The sequence below is a fragment of the Delphinapterus leucas genome, chromosome 13 (genome assembly GCF_059928025.1).
Source record: "Delphinapterus leucas isolate spDelLeu-1000000601 "Yukka" chromosome 13, BTC_Dleu_Yukka2, whole genome shotgun sequence".
NCBI lineage: Eukaryota > Metazoa > Chordata > Mammalia > Artiodactyla > Monodontidae > Delphinapterus > Delphinapterus leucas.
In genome coordinates this window covers 5,369,147-5,389,949 of record NC_143141.1, presented here as the reverse complement: position 1 = coordinate 5,389,949, position 20,803 = coordinate 5,369,147, and the positions used below count along the sequence as shown (strand labels likewise).

General features: G+C 39.7%; 1 protein-coding gene across 5 annotated transcripts in view; it reads left to right on the top strand.

The window, feature by feature from the left end:
- The first annotated feature begins 8,773 nt into the window (after window positions 1-8,773).
- The window catches only part of IL18RAP (interleukin 18 receptor accessory protein), a 29,482-nt gene continuing 17,452 nt past the window's right edge, over window positions 8,774-20,803 (top strand). For 2 of the 5 annotated variants that reach the window (XM_022599015.3, XM_022599016.3), the window contains exons 1-4: window positions 8,789-9,081; window positions 14,544-14,713; window positions 15,180-15,501; window positions 15,598-15,781. In XM_022599015.3, the coding sequence (XP_022454723.2) occupies window positions 14,644-14,713; window positions 15,180-15,501; window positions 15,598-15,781 (576 nt within the window). In that variant the 5' untranslated portion in view covers window positions 8,789-9,081; window positions 14,544-14,643. Of the gene's footprint in view, window positions 9,082-14,543; window positions 14,714-15,179; window positions 15,502-15,597; window positions 15,782-20,803 lie in introns of all 5 variants that reach the window. The other 3 variants (XM_022599017.2, XM_022599018.3, XM_022599014.3) reach the window with 3 other exon arrangements.

The window sequence follows — 20,803 nt, the reverse complement described above, 5'->3', positions numbered from 1 at the left end:
AGGCAATTGAAATATCTCAAAATTGAAGGACATGAGTTTCTAGATTGAAAGGGCTACCAGTTTCCCAGCAAAACAGAGAATCACTTCCAAACTTGGAAGGAAAAGTGATGTGCTCCCTGCAGTCTTATACTCAAACAGTTATTCTCCAATATGAGGACAAAATAGAGATTTTCAGACATGTAAGCCCTCAAGATATTTACTTCCCGTGTACCTTGTGTCTGAGGTCTACTGGAAGAGGTGCTTCTCCAAAAAAGAGAACATCCTCTAAGAAGGCTCAGAAATAAGGGATCCAACTTAGGAGAGTGGTAAAAAGTTTCTCCAGGCTGACGGTAAATGGAAATCCCAGGATGGCAATTGAGAGCAAGTTCCAGATAGACCGTTTTCAGGAAGAAGACAGATTTCCCAGTGTGGTTAACGCATTGAGAGGTCATTTACCTCTTGGAAAGTTGAGGAATGAGTTAATGATAAATATAGAGAAATTTAATCAAATGAAGAAAAATAATTTTTAGCTTCTAGCGCAACAAAAGTTGGTATACGAAAAGAGATGTAGTCAAATAGCATTATATGGCTCAGCCATAAATAGTATTTACCTGTAACAATGGCGTAAATATTCAACATTTATTTAACTAAAATTATGGTATAACTATATTTGGAGGCAGGATAGGAGGGAAAATGTGTTTGTGGTAGTGGTGGTGTTGGGGAGTAAATCACACCTTTCATTGTTAGGAAGTCAACAGATTATATCTAAAACTTTGTTCAAAGTCAAGGTTCTTAGAAAGGCAGGCTATGCTTTGCTTTCTCATTAATCCCTGGTCCATTTGCTGCAATATCTCCCATACTCTGCAGTCCAGGACGTCTGCAGGCTCTGGATCCCCAGCTCTAATGGAAACTCTTCAACCTCACTTGACTTCTGTGTTGTAGTCAACACTAGTCACCCCAGTTTTCTTCTGAAACCTCCTTGGATCTGTGAAAAGATTCCCTCCTGGTTTTCATAGCCCCATTTTCATATTCCCTTTTCATACTGTTTGGTGGTTTCTCTTTCTCTGTTCCATGCCACCCCTCCCTTAAAATTTTCCAGGGTCCCTTTCTGTAATCTTCTTTCCTTCTCATGCCGCATATTATCCTTGCCCATTGCTTTAGCAAACCTAAAGAGGAAAAAAATCCCTCTTCCCATCTGTGGTCTGTTTTCTGAGCTCTAGAATCACACATTCAGCTCTACCTTGGGTAACTTTATCTAGAAACATACATAACATCTAAAACTCAACTATTTATACTGAATTGATCCTAGTTTCCCAAAGCCTGTACCTCTGTTTTGGTTTTACGAACCCATTTTCTACCTGATGAAAATGGTAGAACCATTTTCTTCCAAGCAGGAAACTGAGGGTCACCTATATTAATTCTCTTTCTCCCATGTTTCATATTCAGTCAGGAAGTTCTACCCTGTTCACAGTTCTACCCTGTTCACAGTTACCAGAAAGAGATCTTGCCTATAGTAGATGGTTAGCAAATGTTTGTTAGATTAAACTTATTACTGTGCACTGTAATTATTTACCTTTTCCCCCAAATACGAACTCTTTGAGTGTAGAGCGTGTGTATTTTATTTATCCTTGTATCATGTTTCTGATACAATAATAGACACATATAAAATGCTTGGAACCATGAATGCACAGAATAGATTCATTTTTATTTCTCCCAGCAATTTACTCCAAGTGAAATAGAATTCATTTATCCAACGGTAATATTATATGTTTCAGTTATTTATTGCTATCTAACAAATCACCCCAAAACTTAGTTGCTTAAACATTGACAGTTTGTTATTTCTCACAATTCTGCAATCTAGATTGGACTCCATTGGACCATTTTTCTGCTCCATGTGGTGTCTGCTGGGGCTGGAATATATAATATATTCTTCACTCACATGTGTAGACTAAGATGGTTGGAGCAACTGGAGTATGACCAGACAGCTCACTGTCTCTCTCTCCTCATGTTTTTACAACTAGCTTTTACAGCTACTTGAGCTTCCTTACAGCAAGGTGATCTCAGAACATTTGGACAAGAAATATTGTATCTGGCCTCCAAGAGAAAGCTGAAGACCTTTAAAAAACTAGATCCAGATGGGCACTTCCACTGCATTTTGTTGGTCAAAGCAAGTCACAAATTCAACCTAGATTCAAGAACAGGAACAATAGACTCCACCTCTCGACATGCACAACAATGCACGTGAAGGACCAGAGGAACTGATGGCAGCCATTTTTGGAGACTATCCCCACAATGCCTGTAGGAGGGTATTCTGTCTCCTGCAAACTCGATTAAAGTGATCAAACTGGCTTTAGGAATCACCTCTCTAAACAACTTTAGACTCAACTTCAAGGTCTGCATCAGGATCTCTGAAGCTTCAGAAGGATAGCTCCCACACCCCAACTCACTTGAATCCAGTTCAAATCAATAGGTATTGAATACCGGTCATAGACAACCCCTTACGTTTAGCCTTTTCCTTCCATCTTAGCCACATCTCTTCCCAGCTCTCTTGCCTTTATTCTTTTTTTTTTATCATTCATCTTCCATGGATTTTATTTATTTTTTTAAACATCTTTATGGAGTATAGTTGCTTTACAATGTTGTGTTAGTTTCTGCTATATAACAAAATGAATCAGCTATATGCATATGTATATCCCCATATGCCCCCCACTTGCATCTCCCTCCCACCCTCCATATCCCACCCCTCTAGGTGCTCACAAAGGCACTGAACTGATTTCCCTGTGCTATGCAGCTGCTTCCCACTAGCTATCTATTTTACATTTGGTAGTGTATATAAGTCAGTGCTATTCTCTCACTTCGTGCAGGCTTACCCTTCCCCCTCCCTGTGTCCTCAAGTGCATTCTCTACGTCTACGTCTTTATTCCTGTCCTGCCCCTAGGTTCATCAGGACCATTTTCTTTTTAGATTCCATATGTACACTTTAGCATACAATTTCATTTCATTTCATTTTATGGCTGAGTAATATTCCATTGTATATATGTGCCACATCTTCTTTATCCATTCATCTGTTGATGGACACTTAGGTTGCTTCCATGTCCTGGCTATTGTAAATAGAGCTTCAGTGAACATTGTGGTACATGACTCTTTTTGAAGTATGGTTTTCTCAGGGTATGTGCCCAGTAGTGGGATTGCTGGGTCGTATGGTAGTTCTATCTTTAGTTTTTTAAGGAACCTCCATACTGTTCTCCATGGTGGCTGTATCAATTTACATTCCCACCAACAGTGCAAGAGGGTTCCCTTTTCTCCACACCCTCCCCAGCATTTATTGTTTGTAGATTTTTTGATGATGGCCATTCTGACCGGTTTGAGGTGATATCTCATTGTAGGTTTGATTTTCATTTCTCTAATGATTCGTGATGTTGAGCATCCTTTCATGTGTTTGTTGGCAATCTGTATATCTTCCTTGGAGAAATGTCTTTTTAGGTCTTCTGCCCAGTTTTGGATTGGGTTGTTTGTTTTTTGAATATTGAGCTGCATGTGCTGCTTGTAAATTTTGGAGATTAATCCTTTGTCAGTTGCTTCATTTGCAAATATTTTCTCCCATTCTGAGGATTGTCTTTTTGTTTTGTTTATGTTTTCCTTTGCTGTGCAAAAGCTTTTAAGTTTCATTAGGTCCCATTTGTTTACTTTTGTTTTTATTTCCATTTCTCTAGGAGGTGGGTCAAAAAGGATCTTGTTGTAATTTATGTCATGGAGTGTTCTGCCTATGTTTTCCTCTAAGAGTTTGATAGTGTCTGGTCTTACATTTCAGTCTTTAATCCATTTTGAGTTTATTTTTGTGTATGGTGTTAGGGAGTCTTCTAATTTCATTCTTTTACATGTAGCTGTGCAGTTTTCCCAGCACCACTTATTGAAGAGGCTATCTTTTCTCCATTGTATATTCTTGCCTCCTTTATCAAAGATAAGGTGACCATATGTGCATGGGTTTATCTCTGGGCTTTCTATCCTGTTCCATTGATCTATGTTTCTGTTTTTGCACCTGTACCATACTGTCTTGATTACTGTAGTTTTGTAGTATAGTCTGAAGTCAGGGAGTCTGATTTCTCCAGCTCTGTTTTTCTTTCCCAAGATTGCTTTGGCTATTCGGGGTCTTTTGTGTTTCCATACAAATTGTGAAATTTTTTGTTCTAGTTCTGTGAAAAATGCCATTGGTAGTTTGATAGGGATTGCATTGAATCTGTAGATTGCTTTGGGTAGTAGAGTCATTTTCACAGTGTTGATTCTTCCAATCAAGAACATGGTATATCTCTCCATCTGTTTGTATCGTCTTTTCTTTCATCAGTGTCTTACGGTTTTCTTCATATAGATCTTTTGCCTCCTTAGGTAGGTTTATTCCTAGGTATTTTATTCTTTTTGTTGCAGTGGTAAATGGGAGTGTTTCCTTAATTTCTCTTTCAGATTTTTCATTGTGTATAGGAATGCTAGAGATTTCTGTGCATTAATTTTGTATCCTGCTACTTTACCAAATTCATTGATTAGCTCTACTAGTTTTCTGGTAGCATCTTTAGGATTCTCTATGTATAGTATCATGTCATCTGCAAACAGTGACAGTTTTACTTCTTCTTTTCTGATTTGGATTCCTTTTATTTCTTTTTCTTCTCTGATTGCCATGGCCAAAACTATGTTGAATAATAGTGGTGAGAGTGGGCACTCTTGTCTTGTTCCTGATCATACAGGAAATGTTTTCAGTTTTTCACCATTGAGAATGATGTTGGCTATGGGTTTCTCATATATGGCCTTTAATATCTTGAGATAGGTTCCCTCTATGCCCTCTTAATGGCAAGTTTTTATCATAAATAGATGTTGAGTTTTGTTGAAAGCTTTTTCTGCATCTATTGAGATTATCATATGGTTTTTATCCTTCAGTTTGTTAACATGGTGTATCACATTGATTGATTTACATATATTGAAGAATCCTTGCATTACTGAGATAAACCCCACTTGATCATGATGTATGATCCTTTTAATGTGCTGTTGGATTCTGTTTGCTAGTATTTTGTTGAGGATTTTTGCATCTATGTTCATCAGTGATATTGGCCTGTAGTTTTCTTTCTTTGTGACATCTTTGTCTGGTTTTGGTATCGTTGTGATGGTGGCCTCATAGAATGAGTTTGGGAGTGTTCCTCCCTCTGCTATATTTTGGAAGAGTTTGAGAAGTTTAGGTGTTAGCTATTCTCTAAATATTTGATAGAATTCACCTGTGAAGCCATCTGGTCTTGGGGTTTTGTTTGTTGGAAGATTTTTAATCACAGTTTCAATTTCAGTGCTTGTGATTGGTCTGTTTATATTTTCTATTTCTTCCTGGTTCAGTCTCGGTAGGTTGTGCTTTTCTAAGAACTTGTCCATTTCTTCCAGGTTGTCCATTTTATTGGCATATAGTTGCTTGTAGTAATCGCTCATGATCCTTTGTATTTCTGCAGTGTTAGTTGTTACTTCTTTTTCATTTCTAATTCTGTTGATTTGAGTCTTCTCCCTTTTTTTCTTGATGAGTCTGGCTAATGATTTCTCAACTTTGTTTATCTTCTCAAAGAACCAGCTTTTAGTTTTATTGATCTTTGCTATTGTTTCCTTCATTTCTTGTTCATTTATTTCTGACCTGCTCTTTATGATTTCTTTCCTTCTGCTAACCTTGGGTATTTTTTGTTCTTCTTTCTCTAGTTGCTTTAGGTGTAAGGTTAGATTGTTCATTTGAGATTTTTCTTGTTTCTTGAGGTAGGATTGTATTGCTCTAAACTTCCCTCTTAGAACTGCTTTTGCTGCATCCCATAGGTTTTGGGTCGTCGTGTTTTCATTGTCATTTGTTTCTAGGTATTTTTTGATTTCCTCCTTGATTTCTTCAGTGATCTCTTGGTTATTTAGTAGCATATTGTTTAGCCTCCATGTGTTTGTATTTTTTACATTTTTTTCCTGTAATTGATACCTAGTCTCATAGCGTTGTGGTCAGAAAAGATACTTGGTACGATTTCAATTTTCTTAAATTTACCACAGCTTGATTTGTGACCCAAGATATGATCTATCCTGGAGAATGTTCCATGAGCACTTGAGAAGAAACTGTATTCTGTTGTTTTTGGATGAAATATCCTATAAATACCAATTAAGTCCATCTGGTCTAATGTGTCATTTAAAGCTGTGTTTCCTTATTTGTTTTCATTTTGGATGATTTGTCCACTGGTGAAAGTGGGGTGTTAAAGTCCCCGACTATTATTGTGTTACTGTTGATTTCCCCTTTTATGGCTGTTAGCATTTGCCTTATGTATTGAGGTGCTCCTATGTTCAGTGCATAAATATTTACAATTGTTATATCTTCTTCTTGGATTGATCCTTTTATCATTATGTAGTGGCCTTCTTTGTCTCTTGTAATAGTCTTTATTTTGAAGTCTATTTTGTCTGATATGAGTATTGCTACTTCATCTTTCTTTTGATTTCCATGTGCATGGAATATCTTTTTCCATTCCCTCACTTTCAGTCTGGATGTGCCCCTAGGTCTGAAGTGGGTCTCTTGTAGACAGCATATATACAGGTCTTGTTTTTGTATCCATTCAACCAGTCTGTGTCTTTTGGTTGGAGCATTTAACCATTTACATTTAAGGTATGTATCGGTATGTATGTTCCTCTTACCATTTTCTTAATTGTCTTGGGTTTGTTTTTCTAGGTCTTTTCTTTCTCTTGTGTTTCCTGCCTAGAGAAGTTCCTTTAGCATTTGTTGTAAAGCTGGTTTGGTGGTGCTGAATTCTCTTAACTTTTGTTTGTCTTTAAAGCTTTTAATTTCTCTGTTAAATCTGAATGAGATCCTTGCTGGGTAGAGTAATCTTTGTTGTAGGTTTTTCCCTTTCATCACTTTAAATATATCCTGCCAGTCCCTTCTGGCTTGCAGAGTTTCTGCTGAAAGATCAGCTGTTAACTTTATGAGGATTCCCTTGTATGTTATTTGTTGCTTTTCCCTTGCTGCTTTTAGTATTTTTTTCTTTGTATTTAATTTTTGATAGTTTGATTAATATGTGTCTTGTTGTGTTTCTCCTTGGATTTATCCTGTATGGGACTCTCTGCACTTCCTGGACTTGATTGACTATTTCCTTTCCCATGTTAGGGAAATTTTTGACTATAATCTTTTCAAATATTTTCTCAGACCCTTTCTTTTTCTCTTCTTCTGGGACCCCTACAATTTGAATGTTGGTGCATTTCATGTTGTCCCAGAGGTCTCTGGGACTGTCTTCAATTCTTTTCATTCTTTTTTCTTTATTCTGTTCTGCAGCAGTTATTCCCACTGTTTTATTTTCCAGGTCACTCATCTGTTCTTCTGCTTCAATTATTCTGCTATTGATTCCTTCTAGAGAAGTTTTCATTTCATTTATTGTGTTCTTCACCATTGTTTGCTCTTTAGTCCTTCTAGGTCCTTGTTAAATGTTTCTTGTATTTTCTCCATTCTATTTCTGAGATTTTGGATCATCTTTATTTGCATTACTCTGAATTCTTTTCCAGGGAGACTGCCTATTTCCTCTTCATGTGTTTGGTCTGGTGGGTTTTTACCTTGCTTCTTCATCTGCTGCATGTTTCTCTGTCTTGTCATTTTGTTTAATTTACTGTGTTTGGGGTCTCCTTTTCCCAGGCTGCAGGTTTAGAGTTCCCATTATTTTAAGTGTCTGCCCCTGTCACAGACACCCAGTGGGTGAGGTTGGTTCAGTAGCTTTTGTAGGCTTCCTGGTGGAGGGGACTGGTGCCTGTGTTCTGGGGGCTGGGGCTGGATCTTGTCCTTCTGGTGTGCAGCCAGTGGTGTGTTTTGCGGTGTCTGTGAACTTAGTATGACTTTATCCTGCCTTTATTCTTATCACTGTGTTGCTCTCACATGACTCTGTAAGCCTGGAGCTTCACGTGCCCAGAATATCGTTCAGCTGCTCCCTATGACCTGTGTTGAAACAGGGCTGTAAAAAGCCTCATATCCTCTTGGAATCCTAGGCAGATTCGTGACCCAGGGCAGATATATTTTTTTGGTTCATTCCTAGTTATAAATGCTAATTCCCTTTTCTCTCTTCCACCGCAGGGAAACACTCATTTTGCCTTCATCCCAAAGCAAATGTAGTCTTCTTTTGTATTTTATGTTATCCTCTAGTTATGTGTAGAAGCAGCCCTGGAGCATTCATATGCTCAGAAGAGTCAGCCTTCTCTTTGTTAGAATATCAGACTCTTGAGGATGGGTGATATCTAAGCTTAACCAAGTTGCTTTCTAGATAAAGCTCTTTCTGACCAGAGTGGCCTCAGAGTGTCCTAGGGTTCTTATTAAGTGATTTTATTTGTTCTGTCAAAGGAACAATGGGGTTCTCAATTATATGTTATATTTTGAATCTTTGTTTTAATAAAGAGGTACCAGAAAATCTTGGTGATTTCAGAGTTTAAATTTATTTCCCTGTCTGTATCAATAAATTATTGTTTCAAATAAATGGTGTTAGAGAGATGTTTTTTTCTTTTTCAGAATTCAAAAAACGTTAATCACAACAACAGCTTTAGGTTATATCATAAAGGTTACATTTTTGGGAGTTAGTTTTACAAAACGAAAAAAAAACACCAAAAACCCAAAACCCACAGTTGAGAAACTGTTGAGTGCTAATAATCTTTACAGGAAATTCCTGTAAAGGAAGTTGGATTACTCACTCTTTCAACTAAACGTAACCACAAACCTTATCTAGTCAAGGAGGTTGGTCTGGGGAGAATTTTAGATGCTTCATCTTCAGGTCATTTCCTTCTACTTATAGAGGTCATTAATTTGATTTTCCTCTGTATGACCATGAATTTGACAATGTCAGTGGTCATTTACAAAATACTAAAGGTTTTCCTTTTTTTTTTCTCCATATTTAGCTCATTATTTACAAACTTGTGTGAGTTACATGTACTTTCTCCCTTTATCTCTCTCACTAGGAAGAGATATTGTAGACCTCTGAAAATGGATATTCTCACATGCTCATCTTCAGAGAGAAAAGCCGGCAGTCACTGAAAGAAAGACTTGAAGTTCCTTTCTCTTTTTCAATGTCTTAAGAACAGGAAATACAGGTAAGACAATGGTATATATTTTTTTCCACTAGATTTCCTAACCAGCAAATATAAGTTGAGAAAAGAACTTAAATTATTTTCAAAATGGATCGCTAACACAATTCTTTTTCATAAACTATTTTGTACTAATAAATTTGCTACCTAATTAGCAAATTTTCCATCTCCACATATATGGAGACTTTATAAAAAAAAACAAAAACTGGTGGTTATGAAATAAACCTATCTACAATGCTTTGAGCATTTTGTGGGAAAGGTGGAGAGCAGAGGGGTTCAAAATGTTTGCCGACTCAGCCATAAAAAGAAACAAAATTGGGTCATTTGTAGAGACATGGATGGACATAGAGGCTGTAATACAGAGTGAAGTAAGTCAAAAAGACAAAAACAAATATATATTAATGCATATATGTGGAATATGAAAAAAAATTGGTATAGACGACCTTATTTACAAAGCAGAAATAGAGACACAGACATAGAAAACAAACATACGGATACCGAGGGAAAAAGGTGGGGTGGTGGGGTGAATTGGGGGATTGGGATTGACATATATACTCTATTGATACTATGTATAAAATAGATAACTAATGACAACTTGCTGTATAGCACGGGGAACTCTACTCAGTGCTCTGTGGAGACCTAAATGGGAAGGAAATCCAAAAAAGAGGGGATATATGTATACATATAGCTGATTCATTTTGCTGTACAGTAGACACTAACACAATATTGTAAAGAAACTATACTCCAATAAAAATTAAAAAAACAAAAAAGCAAACAAAAAAAGGGCATAGATAGTCCCTATAATATCTAGCATAGAGTTTGCCACATAACAAGAATTCAGCAAATAGTTGTTGTACAAATGTGTATGACCAAGATTGGCAGTTTAGTTTAGATTGGGTTTTGTTAAGCTATTCGTATCTGTATTCCAGCATCATCATTTTTTAAATGTATGACTTTGGACAATTTACTTCACCAAAAAAAAAAAAAGAGTTTTTGCCGAATTTAAATGCTTGCCTTGACTTGACTGTAAAATCTTTGAGAGCAGGAGCTACACTCTTGATTTTCTGTAATTCCTAGACAATGGGATATATAGCTACCATGGATCATGTGAAAACAATAATAATATTATTTGAATTAAATACTTACTGTTACACCAGACCAGATGTCTACATGTACATGTGTTCCCTGGGTATAGTCATTGCTGATCCCATGGGAAATTGTCTTTAACTGTGGGATTCTCCTACCTGAGCCTCAGATTCCCTGTTGACACTTGCCTTCTCCACCTGCCTTTCCTCTTTTTCTCCTCCCACCAAAAGCTTTGTTCAGAAAAAATTTTAGTTCATCATCAACCAAAGACAGTTGAAGGTGTAGTCTTGACCAACTGATTGGGGGAATCTTCAACCTCTAACAAAAAAAAATATGGCTCTCAAAAAGCAGGTATGGATGCTGTTTTGGATAAGAGACCCTTCAGATACTTGAAGTCTTTTGAGCACTTATCTCTTTTTGCGAGGTGACGGCATATGCTGATAGGAAAATCAGAGTCTCTGAGACCCTCTTCACATGGACATGAATTCCTCTTCTGATACTTATAAGATGTGCAATTATCATTAATAGTGGGGACCACTCTCCAAGCAATGTGAGCCTTGGTGGTCCATCAATGAAACAAGAAGGACAACAACCGTCTTCCCGAGTGTGACAGAAAGTATGTAAGAGAGCAGGATACCATTATGTTCAGTGCCACCTGCCCATTGATTTACTGCCAAGAACAGACCTGCAGTCTGGTTTGGTTAAGTTGCCCAATGCTTGAAAAATGCTCGATAAATGCACCTTGTGTGATTCGTTATGATTCTTGGAAGTGTGTTGGTGATGGTGGAATGAAAGGCATCACACAGACGTCAAAAGATCTTAAAAAGGTAGATGTTGACAAACAATATCAGTTGTGGTATCCCACATTGATGGGGTTTCCAGAGTGGGCTTGCTCTTGTGTTGCTCAGTTGCCAACAGTGTTGGTAATAACTGCTGTAACTTAGCACAGACCCAGCTCCTCAAGGTCTATTCTTGTCCCTGAGCAGGGCTTCCCAGGGATGATCCCTGAATCACAGTGATTTCCCTGACACTTGTTTATAATATAGAGTCCAGTGTTCTTCTCCTTGAGAATCTGATTTAATATGATTTGGAGAGCCCAGATATCTGAATTTATAAAAAGCATTCCGGGTGATTCTTGTAATGGCGATAATTTGAGAAACACAAACCCAGAGACAAAGCTGTAGCCTAGAAACAGCCCTAGGCAGCCTGAGGTCCTACGCCAGTAGGTGAGGGTATCATGGACAGAACATCTGACCACTCAAGGTTGGGACAGGAATTCCTGAGGGCTGGAGACTTCTGGGTGTCATGGTAAAAAATTTTCTATAGGCTTGGTAATTCAAACATGGAATCACAGAATGTTAGAGCTGAGATGATCTTAGAAATAATAAAGTCCCATGATTCTCAAGTCAAGGAGATTTAAAATAAAATGCAGATTTTCCAGTTTAATCCCCAGAAGTTAGGACCCCCTAGCCCTAAGGTGGAGGAACAACTGATACAGTCCAAATAATTTATTTTGCAAATGAAAAAACTGAAGTGCAGAGAGAGGCTAACTAGAGACACACAGCAAGTTAATGGTTAAACTTAGGTTGATATGCATTTATTTTGATTTCTCCTGAATTCTTTTGCATTTATTTGAACAACAGATTTGATTACAATTTATGCATGAAGCTTTTCCTAGGATTTGGAGATAAGATTTCTGAAACAGGATCCCTGCTCTTAAGGAGCTCCTAACCTAGTGAGAGGACATGGTATATGAAATAGCAATTTCACTATGGTGTGGATAAATTCTGAACAAGGACTTACCAAACTCCTGTGTGAGTCACACCCTATTCCTTGAGAGAGTGTGCAGGCTGCAAGACAGGCTCAGTTCTGCTGGCATGGAGCTTTGGTTCTAGTTGGGGGAGAAGTTTATAAAACAAGATATTTTCCAGACAGTAGTGTGTGCTAAGACAAAGTAATATAACATGAGTAGTAAGAGAGATAGTTGCTGGCTGGTGCAGTGGTGAATAGAGAGGAGGAATGTCATTATGCACATGGTCAGTGGTGGTCTCTCTGGGGATGAAACACAAGATAAATCATGAGGGAGCCATATCGAGTCATACAGGGTTTTGCATTTGATGCTTTGGAATGGACTTTTTATTTAGTGGGCAGTGGGGCTGGTGAGGTTATCAGCACAGAAATTACATCCTCAGGCTTGATTTTTAGGAAGATGCTTCCAGTGGCCGGAGGTGGGGAGATTGTCCCTTCAGGGGCTTTGTGGGCAAAGAAAGGGTGAGCAGGGGGTGGGGGGAGGCAGACCACATCTGAAAGGCAGTTGCTTATCCTAGGCCCTTGTTCCTAGACAACAGTCTTGGAAAGAAGAGCCACCCATTGTCACCAATGGGGATAAGTGATGCAGTGACTCTGGTCCCCGTCCGTGGCACTCTAGGTCCTCCATCATCTCATGAAGCCCTTTCTTGGCTGAGCACACCCTCCTCTCAGTGGGTCAGCATCCAAGTGGAAACATCCTGTACTTCTGGCCCCACCTGGGTACACCGGTCTGGAGAGACCTCGCAGAGTGTACGACTCTGTCCGCCTCCGTCCAAGACAATGTCTCTGTGGTTTTCGGGGTTTGTCTTTTCCCGCCTCCTCAGAGAAGGTGGTCCACACACCCTCTTCTCACTGTCACTTGCATTTGGCCTGCTACCCTGCCAGCGCATTCCCCTTGATTCGCTTATGGAATCAAGGCAGCACAGGAGGAAACGCCTCCCCGTCTTGTCTTCCATGTGCAGTGTAGCCTGGGGAGGGTGTGGCTCTTCCCCACTCCCCACCTTCCTTCCCGAATCGCTCGTCTCCATCACCTTAAACCCTCTGCACGTGCTGGTCTGATCTATCAGTGGCCAGACCTGATGGAAACTAAGTCCTTCTTGTGCCCGACTTCTCTGCTTAGTGTCAGGGTGGTCTCTGTGTTCTGTTTCTTCTCTTCCCTTTGGGTTTATCCTTTTGAATTTTCCCTTGGCCCTGACTCACCCTTCCAGGCTGGTGTTCCTCCGGGAAGTCTATCTGCTGTCTCCTCGCAGCCTCCTGACTTCTCTCGCTGGAACTCTCCCCTGTGGATCCCCAAAGGCACCTCAAGCTCAATGTTTCTGTTAGAGAAACATACTTGTTGATCATTTATAAATATTAAAATTACTCCTTTCTGCGTCTGAAGATGTTGGAGACATGGAGTGCTGTGTGTGTGTGTGTGTGTGTGTGTGTGTGTAAATGTTTGGAAATGAAGAATTTTATAAGTTGAGGACAGTAAAGTATTTATTTATGGTAAAAGATGGAGGTTCCTGAAGAGAATGGTCCTGGGAAAGTCTGGGTGGAAGGAGTGGTTGCAGGAATGGCCAGTGAGCACAGGGGGCAGTGAAGAGAGGAATGTGCATGATGGTTAGATTGTGTGTGTGGGCGTTGAGAGAGAGAGAGACAGGCAGACAGAGACAGAAGCAGAGGTTGAGAGAGAGAGAGGGAGAGATAGAGAGAGAGAGATTGATTTTTGTCAGCTGCCCAAGAGATGTTCTGGGAAGAAGACTTTTAAGGAGAACGTTTAGAGGGACCATATGATAGTAAAATTTCTTTTTCTTTCTTTCTGTCTTTCTTTCTTTCTTTCTTTCGCTTTTTCTTTCTTTCTTTCTTTTTTCTTTCTTTCTTTCTTTCTTTCTTTCTTTCTTTCTTTCTTTCTTTCTTTCTTTCTTTCTTTTTTCTTTCTTTCTCTTTCTTCCCCTTCCTTTCCTTCTCCCTCCCTCCCTCCCTCTCTTTCTCTTTTTTCCTTGAACCACCATGAACACAGTCCAGGGTGACCTTCCCTCCCTTTTATACTTCAGAGAATTGGTAGAAACGCCATCCAGTGACAACTTTTCCTGTCTTATTTGGGGCACAAAGAGTAAAGCATCCTCTATTCTCTAACAGTTACTACAAATTAGCAATGTGCAGACATTCTCAAGTTTACACACCAGCTACCGCACTAGTTTCCCTAATTGGGGAGAACCTGACATTTTCATTCAATTTGGATGATCTTTTCAGGAAAACTTTCACTTAACTCTTTCCAAATTACCCATGAAAATATACGTACTAGGTCAGAAACTTAGGAAAAGAAAAAGGATTCCATAAAGAAATGGCATCAAAAGACCACACCGTACAGAGTGTAGGTACAAGCAGTACCATGAGTCTGAGATGTCCTTCCTCCTTTAGTTGTGTAAGAAGTGACATATGCAGGACCTGCCACACGCTGTTGAAAATACCACTCTAGTGTGGGCATGTGAAGGCTTGTTGGGTAGGACCTGCCCTTTCAAAGCTTCCTGTGTGACTTGCGTTTTGATCACTGGTTCCGATTTCTTCATTTCCCATTTCTTGATTTACAGAAATGAAGATGATTCTCAGGGTGGAGCCCTGAATTACAATGTCCTCCACTCTGGCAACAGAACAAATGTCCTGAAGCAATGACAAGACCCAGCGAGAACAATGCTTTCCTTGAGCTGGGTATTTCTTTGGCTTATCGCAGGAGGGAAAATTAAAGGATTTAACACTTCAGGTAGGGGTTTTTCACTTTTCATGCTAACCTTATGAGTTTTATGGTCCAAGTTTAAAGTGACAGGTATTCTGGGATACATCGGCAGCAAGGCATAATAATATAGAACATTTCCTTTCTACTTTTAAGATGGGGGTAGGAGGAGAAATTACTGGGGTGAACAGCTTTCAGTTGATACCAAGCATCCATGTGGAACCCAGTTACTATATCTGGGTGTTCAGTGGAAGCAGCTGAAGAGGAATTAAAGGTGGGTTGGCATGTTTAACAGGAAACCTCCGTTGCTACTCGTGACGCTGAAGACCAGTGGGAGGGAATTAGAACATGAACTTCTTTTCCCCACAGAATGGGAACCATGAAGGAGAAAGACACCCAAGGGAGCTTAATCCCTTGTGAAACCAAGTACTCTTTGTAAATATGTTAGAATTCCTCTAATGTGTTTCTGTGCTCCTTTTTTTATTGTGGTTTTCAGATTGCTCCACTGGAAAGCTTCTTAGGACATACTCTGCAAGGTGTGGGGAGGAGTTTGTCTTATTTTGTGATTTTCCAGAGCCACAGAAATCCCATTTCTACCACAGAAGTCAACTCTCACCAACGCAAAGCTCTGAACACCTGCCCTGCAGTGGTAGTAAGAACCTATCTGATGTCCAATGGTACCTACAACCTCCAAACAGAGATCCACTAGTAGAAATTACACAAAACTATCCTCACGTGATCCAGGACAAGAGCACCCTTCATTTCTTGACCACAGAGATGAATAATGCTGGGTCATATATTTGTAGACCTAGGATTAGGTAAGTCCCAAGTACATTTCTATCTGAAAACATTACCAAATCCTTTACTATCTGGATATAACATCTGTGTTCACAGGACCTTGTTAACTTTCCTAGGAGCCCCAAGGATGAGGCCTGTTGTGTCAAGATGATCTTAGAAGTTAAACCCAAGACAAATATGTCCTGTGGGAGCTCCATATCACATGAACAACTCCTTCTTCTTGGTAGCATGGGCTCCATTTATTGCCCCGGTCTCAGCCACCTAAATGATACACAAAGTCCAGAGGTGACCTGGTACCAGGTAAGAATGACTTCACTGAAACTGATACCAGAGTTTAGTTGTTATGGTAGCATCTCCTTATGTAATTTATAGAAATGTGAGTCTGAATCTGAGCTCTAGAGCTTCCCAAAGACTGGCCTCACGCCTACAGAGAAGACCTGACTTTCTAAAGCAGTTTTCCCCTAGGTAGCCACAGAGTCCAATGTTCCAATTATTAGAACCATCCTTTTGATCAGTGTCAGAAAATTTTCTAAAATTCAAGTCCATTACATGTGAGGTTAAGATATAAACTTATGAACACCCACTCATTCAGAAGACCAGATTTGTTCAATTTTACTGCCTTTGGAAAGCAAAGGGCATTGCTAGGGTGAAAGGAACACCCAACAAGCATGTCTTGAAGGGTTTCTGAAAGAAGGAGGAGACTGGAATACTTTCCAAAGAGGACACCTCTGGGAAGACAGTTAAGGCAAGCACCTGGTGGCCTGGGTGACACGTGTATTGCACAGGTGAGTCAGTGGGGAGGGAGGGCAGTGCTAAGAGAAAAAGGGAACAGGAATCAGGAAAAGACAAGTTTCAGAATGATTCTGAGTTATGAACCACATGTGAGTAAACTTCATAACAAAAACATTTCCATTGTATTTTATAGTTTTTCTAAGTCCTAACAGATATATAAATGCTGCGTAAGCATCTTTTCCAAAGTCTGGGAATGTCAGTTGACCCAGGGTGGTGGAATCTGGGAATAGAATTTAAATCACCTCCTACATTTGTAATAATTGGCTTTTTAAATATTTATTTATTTGGTAGTGTCGGGTCTTTGTTGCGGCAGGTGGGCTCCTTGGACAGGCTCACGGGCTCCTCAGTTGTGGCTCACCCCCTCCTTAGTTGTGGCATGTGAACTCTTAGTTGCGACATGCATGTGGGATCTAGTTCCTGGACCAGGGATCAAACCCAGGCCCACTGTATTGGGAGCATGGAGTCTTAACCACTGCGCCACCAGGGAAGTCCCTATGATAATTGTTTGAAGTTCAATACTTTGCTTTAAGAAATCATGCAAAACTTTAAATTTGACTTCCAAAGATATCTGTTTGTTAATATAAAAATATCATTTTAAATTGTCCCTGATCAAAGTCCAGAAAGTGGCCCATGTTTATCTGTCGGCTTTTTGTACCCCCAAACTTAGCAATCAGAGTCTCCTGGAGGTAAAATTACCAATGGGTGAGACAATATTTCCTCACTTGATTCTCTTGAGATTCAGTGACAACTGGTGTTATTATGTCCCTCGTAGAAAGAACTGTACAGGGAGGGTGAGTGTGTGCTTAAGGTCTCAATTTTATATTTTAAAATGACACAGAAAATGTGCTTCCCTCAATAAAATCCTAATTTAAGAAGCACCTTACTAATTATTAGAGAAGTGCAATCAAAACTACAATGAGGTACCACCTCACACTGGTCAGAATGGCCATCATCAAAACGTCTACAAATAACAAATGCTGGAGAGAGTGTGGAGAAAAGGGAACCCTCCACCCTGTGGATGGGAATGTAAATTGGTGCAGCCACTATGGAGAACAGTATGGAGGTTCCTTAAAAAACTAAAAATAGAGTTGCCATTTGATCCAGCAATCCCACTCTTGGGAAAGTCGGAAAAACCTCTAATTTGAAAAGACACATGCACCCCAATGTTCATTGCAGCACTATTTACAATAGCCAAGATATGGGAGCAACCTAAGTGTCCATGAACAGATGAGTGGATAAAGAAGGTGTGGTATATATATACACAATGGAATATTGCTGAGCCATAAAAAGAATGAAATATTGCCATTTGCAGCAACATGGATGGACCTAGAGATTATCATACTAAGTGAAGTAAGTCAGACAGAGACAAATATGATATCACTTACATGTGGAAGCTAAAATATGACAAAAATGAACTTATTTACAAAACAGAAACAGACTCACAGACATAGAAAACAAACTTATGACTACCAAAGGGGAAAAGAGGGGAGGGATAAATTAGGAGTTTGGGATTAGTAGATACAAACTACTACATATAAAATAGATAACTGGCAAGATCCTACTGTATAGCATAGGGAACTATATTCAATATCCTGTAATAAACTATGATGGAAAAGAATATGAAAAAGGACATATATATATGTAAAGTGAATCATTGTGCCGTAAAGTAGAAACTAACACAACATAGTAAGTCAACATACTTCAATTAAAAAAAAAGAAACACGTTAATTTCATAACCTCTAAAATGAGGTTGGTAAGAATAGCCGATGGTTCTGTTCATTATTTTCAGTTCACTCTTAAGACCAAAACTTCCCATGGTTCGAAAGTATTTGTAATCTGGGATGACAGATGCCTTACTACGTCAAGGTAGGCTGTTCCCAAACCAGGCTTGCCCCGTTATTTAAAATGAAAATGCATTTGAATTTTCAATGATTGTATCCCTGAAATGAAAGCTATTTTCACTTTCTGGTAAAGCACAAGCCACACGGTAGTTGCCAGCTTTCTGCATGTACTGCTCTTATGAACTAAACCCCAATGTTCTATGACATTCACAAAAGGAAGCTTTATTTCTCTTCCCTGGGGCCTCGACTGCAAATGTCAGGATGTGTTTAATGGTGACTAGGCATCTGTCTTAAAAGTAGGCAAATAGCTGTTGTTAAAATTGTATCTTCTGACGGAGATTTGGACAGGTCATTATTTAGGTTATGTTTCATGGATTGCATGAAATTCATGAATTGCACGTGTGTGTACATGTGCTTACACACACACATGCACACACACACAGACAGTATCCTGGAAAGTCACAGACCTCTTGGAAGCATCACTAAAAGTGATGACATTAGGCAGGAAATAATACCCAATGTTCCTTTTCTTCATGCTAAACCACAGATACTCAGGTGAAGGGTGGCTCACGCTTAAGATTATCTCAAAACCGACAACACTAACACTGGCTGAGAGGATGAAAACACGGTGGTACTGAATTCACATGAAACTGCTGACCAGGGATGAACCTGCCAGTTGTATAGAACAACCAAGCGAAATAAATCCATGTGCTGTAGTCTCTGGGGGGGGTTCCAAAATATTTTTAATAGACACCTCAAAAAATTTAGACTTGGAGATTCTTAACTGAAATATTGAACGATGAAGAAGTCAGAATAAAGGGAATTATCTGTTTTTCATTCTAATAATATTTTCCTAATTCATAAAAATATAATGGGAATTCCCTGGCGGTCCGGTGGTTAGGACTCTGCGCTTCCACTGCAGGGGGCACGGGTTCGATCCCTGGTCAGGGAACTAAGATCCCACAGCGCAGCCAAAAATAAGTAAATTAATTAATTAAAATAAAAATATAATGAAAAATAGCTTTGGCATAAGCAGACTTCATCTTAGATGATATTACATTAATGGGAGGGCGTTTTTGGTTCTTTAGCTAAACGAATCTTTGACACCAGGCAGAATTATAACACAGGGCAGTGGAAGAGGCTCTTCTGCGAGGGTCTGGGGCATTGAGACATGGGTGCCTGTGACATGGCTGTGACGTCCTGGCAGTAAGACTGTACCTGAGTGACTTTTCCTTTGGTGGTCTAAGTCACCCTCATTCACATGCCACAGTGCTGACATGGCTGCTGGGTCATCTCTGAACCCTGAGTTCCATGGAATTTTCGCACATAGACCTGCCACTTCTTCTCATTTCCTTTGGCCTCGTTCTCCTTGTCCCTGGCACCTGGTGGCATCCTGCGAGCCCAGGGACATGGAGAGCTGGTAAGTATGGTGAGACTTGCCAGACCAAAGGTTGATGCAATTCCTGGTAGGGAAGAGGTAAAAGTCATTTAGATTCAATTTTTGGAAGCTGTTTCCAAGGTCCATACATTGGCCCATTCGATTGTTCTCACTGTGAAATTTCAGAATCCTGGGCAACTTCCTACGGTGTGTACAATGCTACAATCCACAGGTTGTCACATGTGTCAGTCCTCTCTGGGACTTACTGATGCTCTTTATACAGGATCACACTGATTGCTGCTCCTGCTTCTGTATTTTGCTCTTGACTGTTTCACATCTGAGCAAAACAAAGAATTTCCTGTGTGGCCTCATTGGCACTTCTCTCTCCTACTAGGATCATTTGTGATTATGTTATTAGATCAGCTTCCCATCATTCTTGACACAAATTTCTTGCCCCTTATCTCTTTGATGTTTTGTTTGAGTTCCATCCCATAAAGTCTTGATGATACACACTAAGCCATACTTATCTTTTTATTAAAAAAAGTCAGGCCCACTTTGTAATCACTCATCCTCCCTATGGCCCAGCTGCAGCCTGGTTCCAACTCTGCATCCCCTCCTCTGCATTAATTTCTCATGTGATTTACGACACACCTCCACTCCAATCTCTGTTCTTTGTATGTTATTACCATGTTCTCTAGAAATTTCACCTCTGAATTTTACCCCGTGCCCTGAAGCTTCCTTTTAAAATGTTCTTGATAGATGTTTAACCTTGTCAGTCCCACCTCTTGGCCTTGTTTTACCTCCTACCTGCAGCTGCCCAGCTCTGACCAGTTCTGACCCTCTTCTCAGCTCCTTGACAACCTACTGGAAATTCTTTCTTGGGCCACAGGAACCACACCAGAGACTTGGGGGAGGGGAATTTCTGCTTCTACGAGTCATCAAGCAAAGGGGAAGGGAAATTCCTCAATCAGAACATGAAACTCAGAATCAGAAGAATGTAGATACATTCTCAGGCCTCTCATGAGCTATATGGTATAGAACAAAACACAAACTTCAGAACCTCGGTTTTCTCATCTATAAAATGGAAGACATAGAATCTGTGCAAACCAAGCCAGAGAATCCTTTTTTTCTTTTTTAATCTGTTTTAAAGGGCAGTTATTTCCTTCTGCCTCATTTATTTATTTTTATTTTTGCTGTGTTGGGCCTTCGTTTCTGTGTGAGGGCTTTCTCCCGTTGCGGCGAGCCAGGGCCACTCTTCATCGCGGTGCGCGGGCCTCTCACTATCGCGGCCTCTCTTGTTGCGTAGCACAG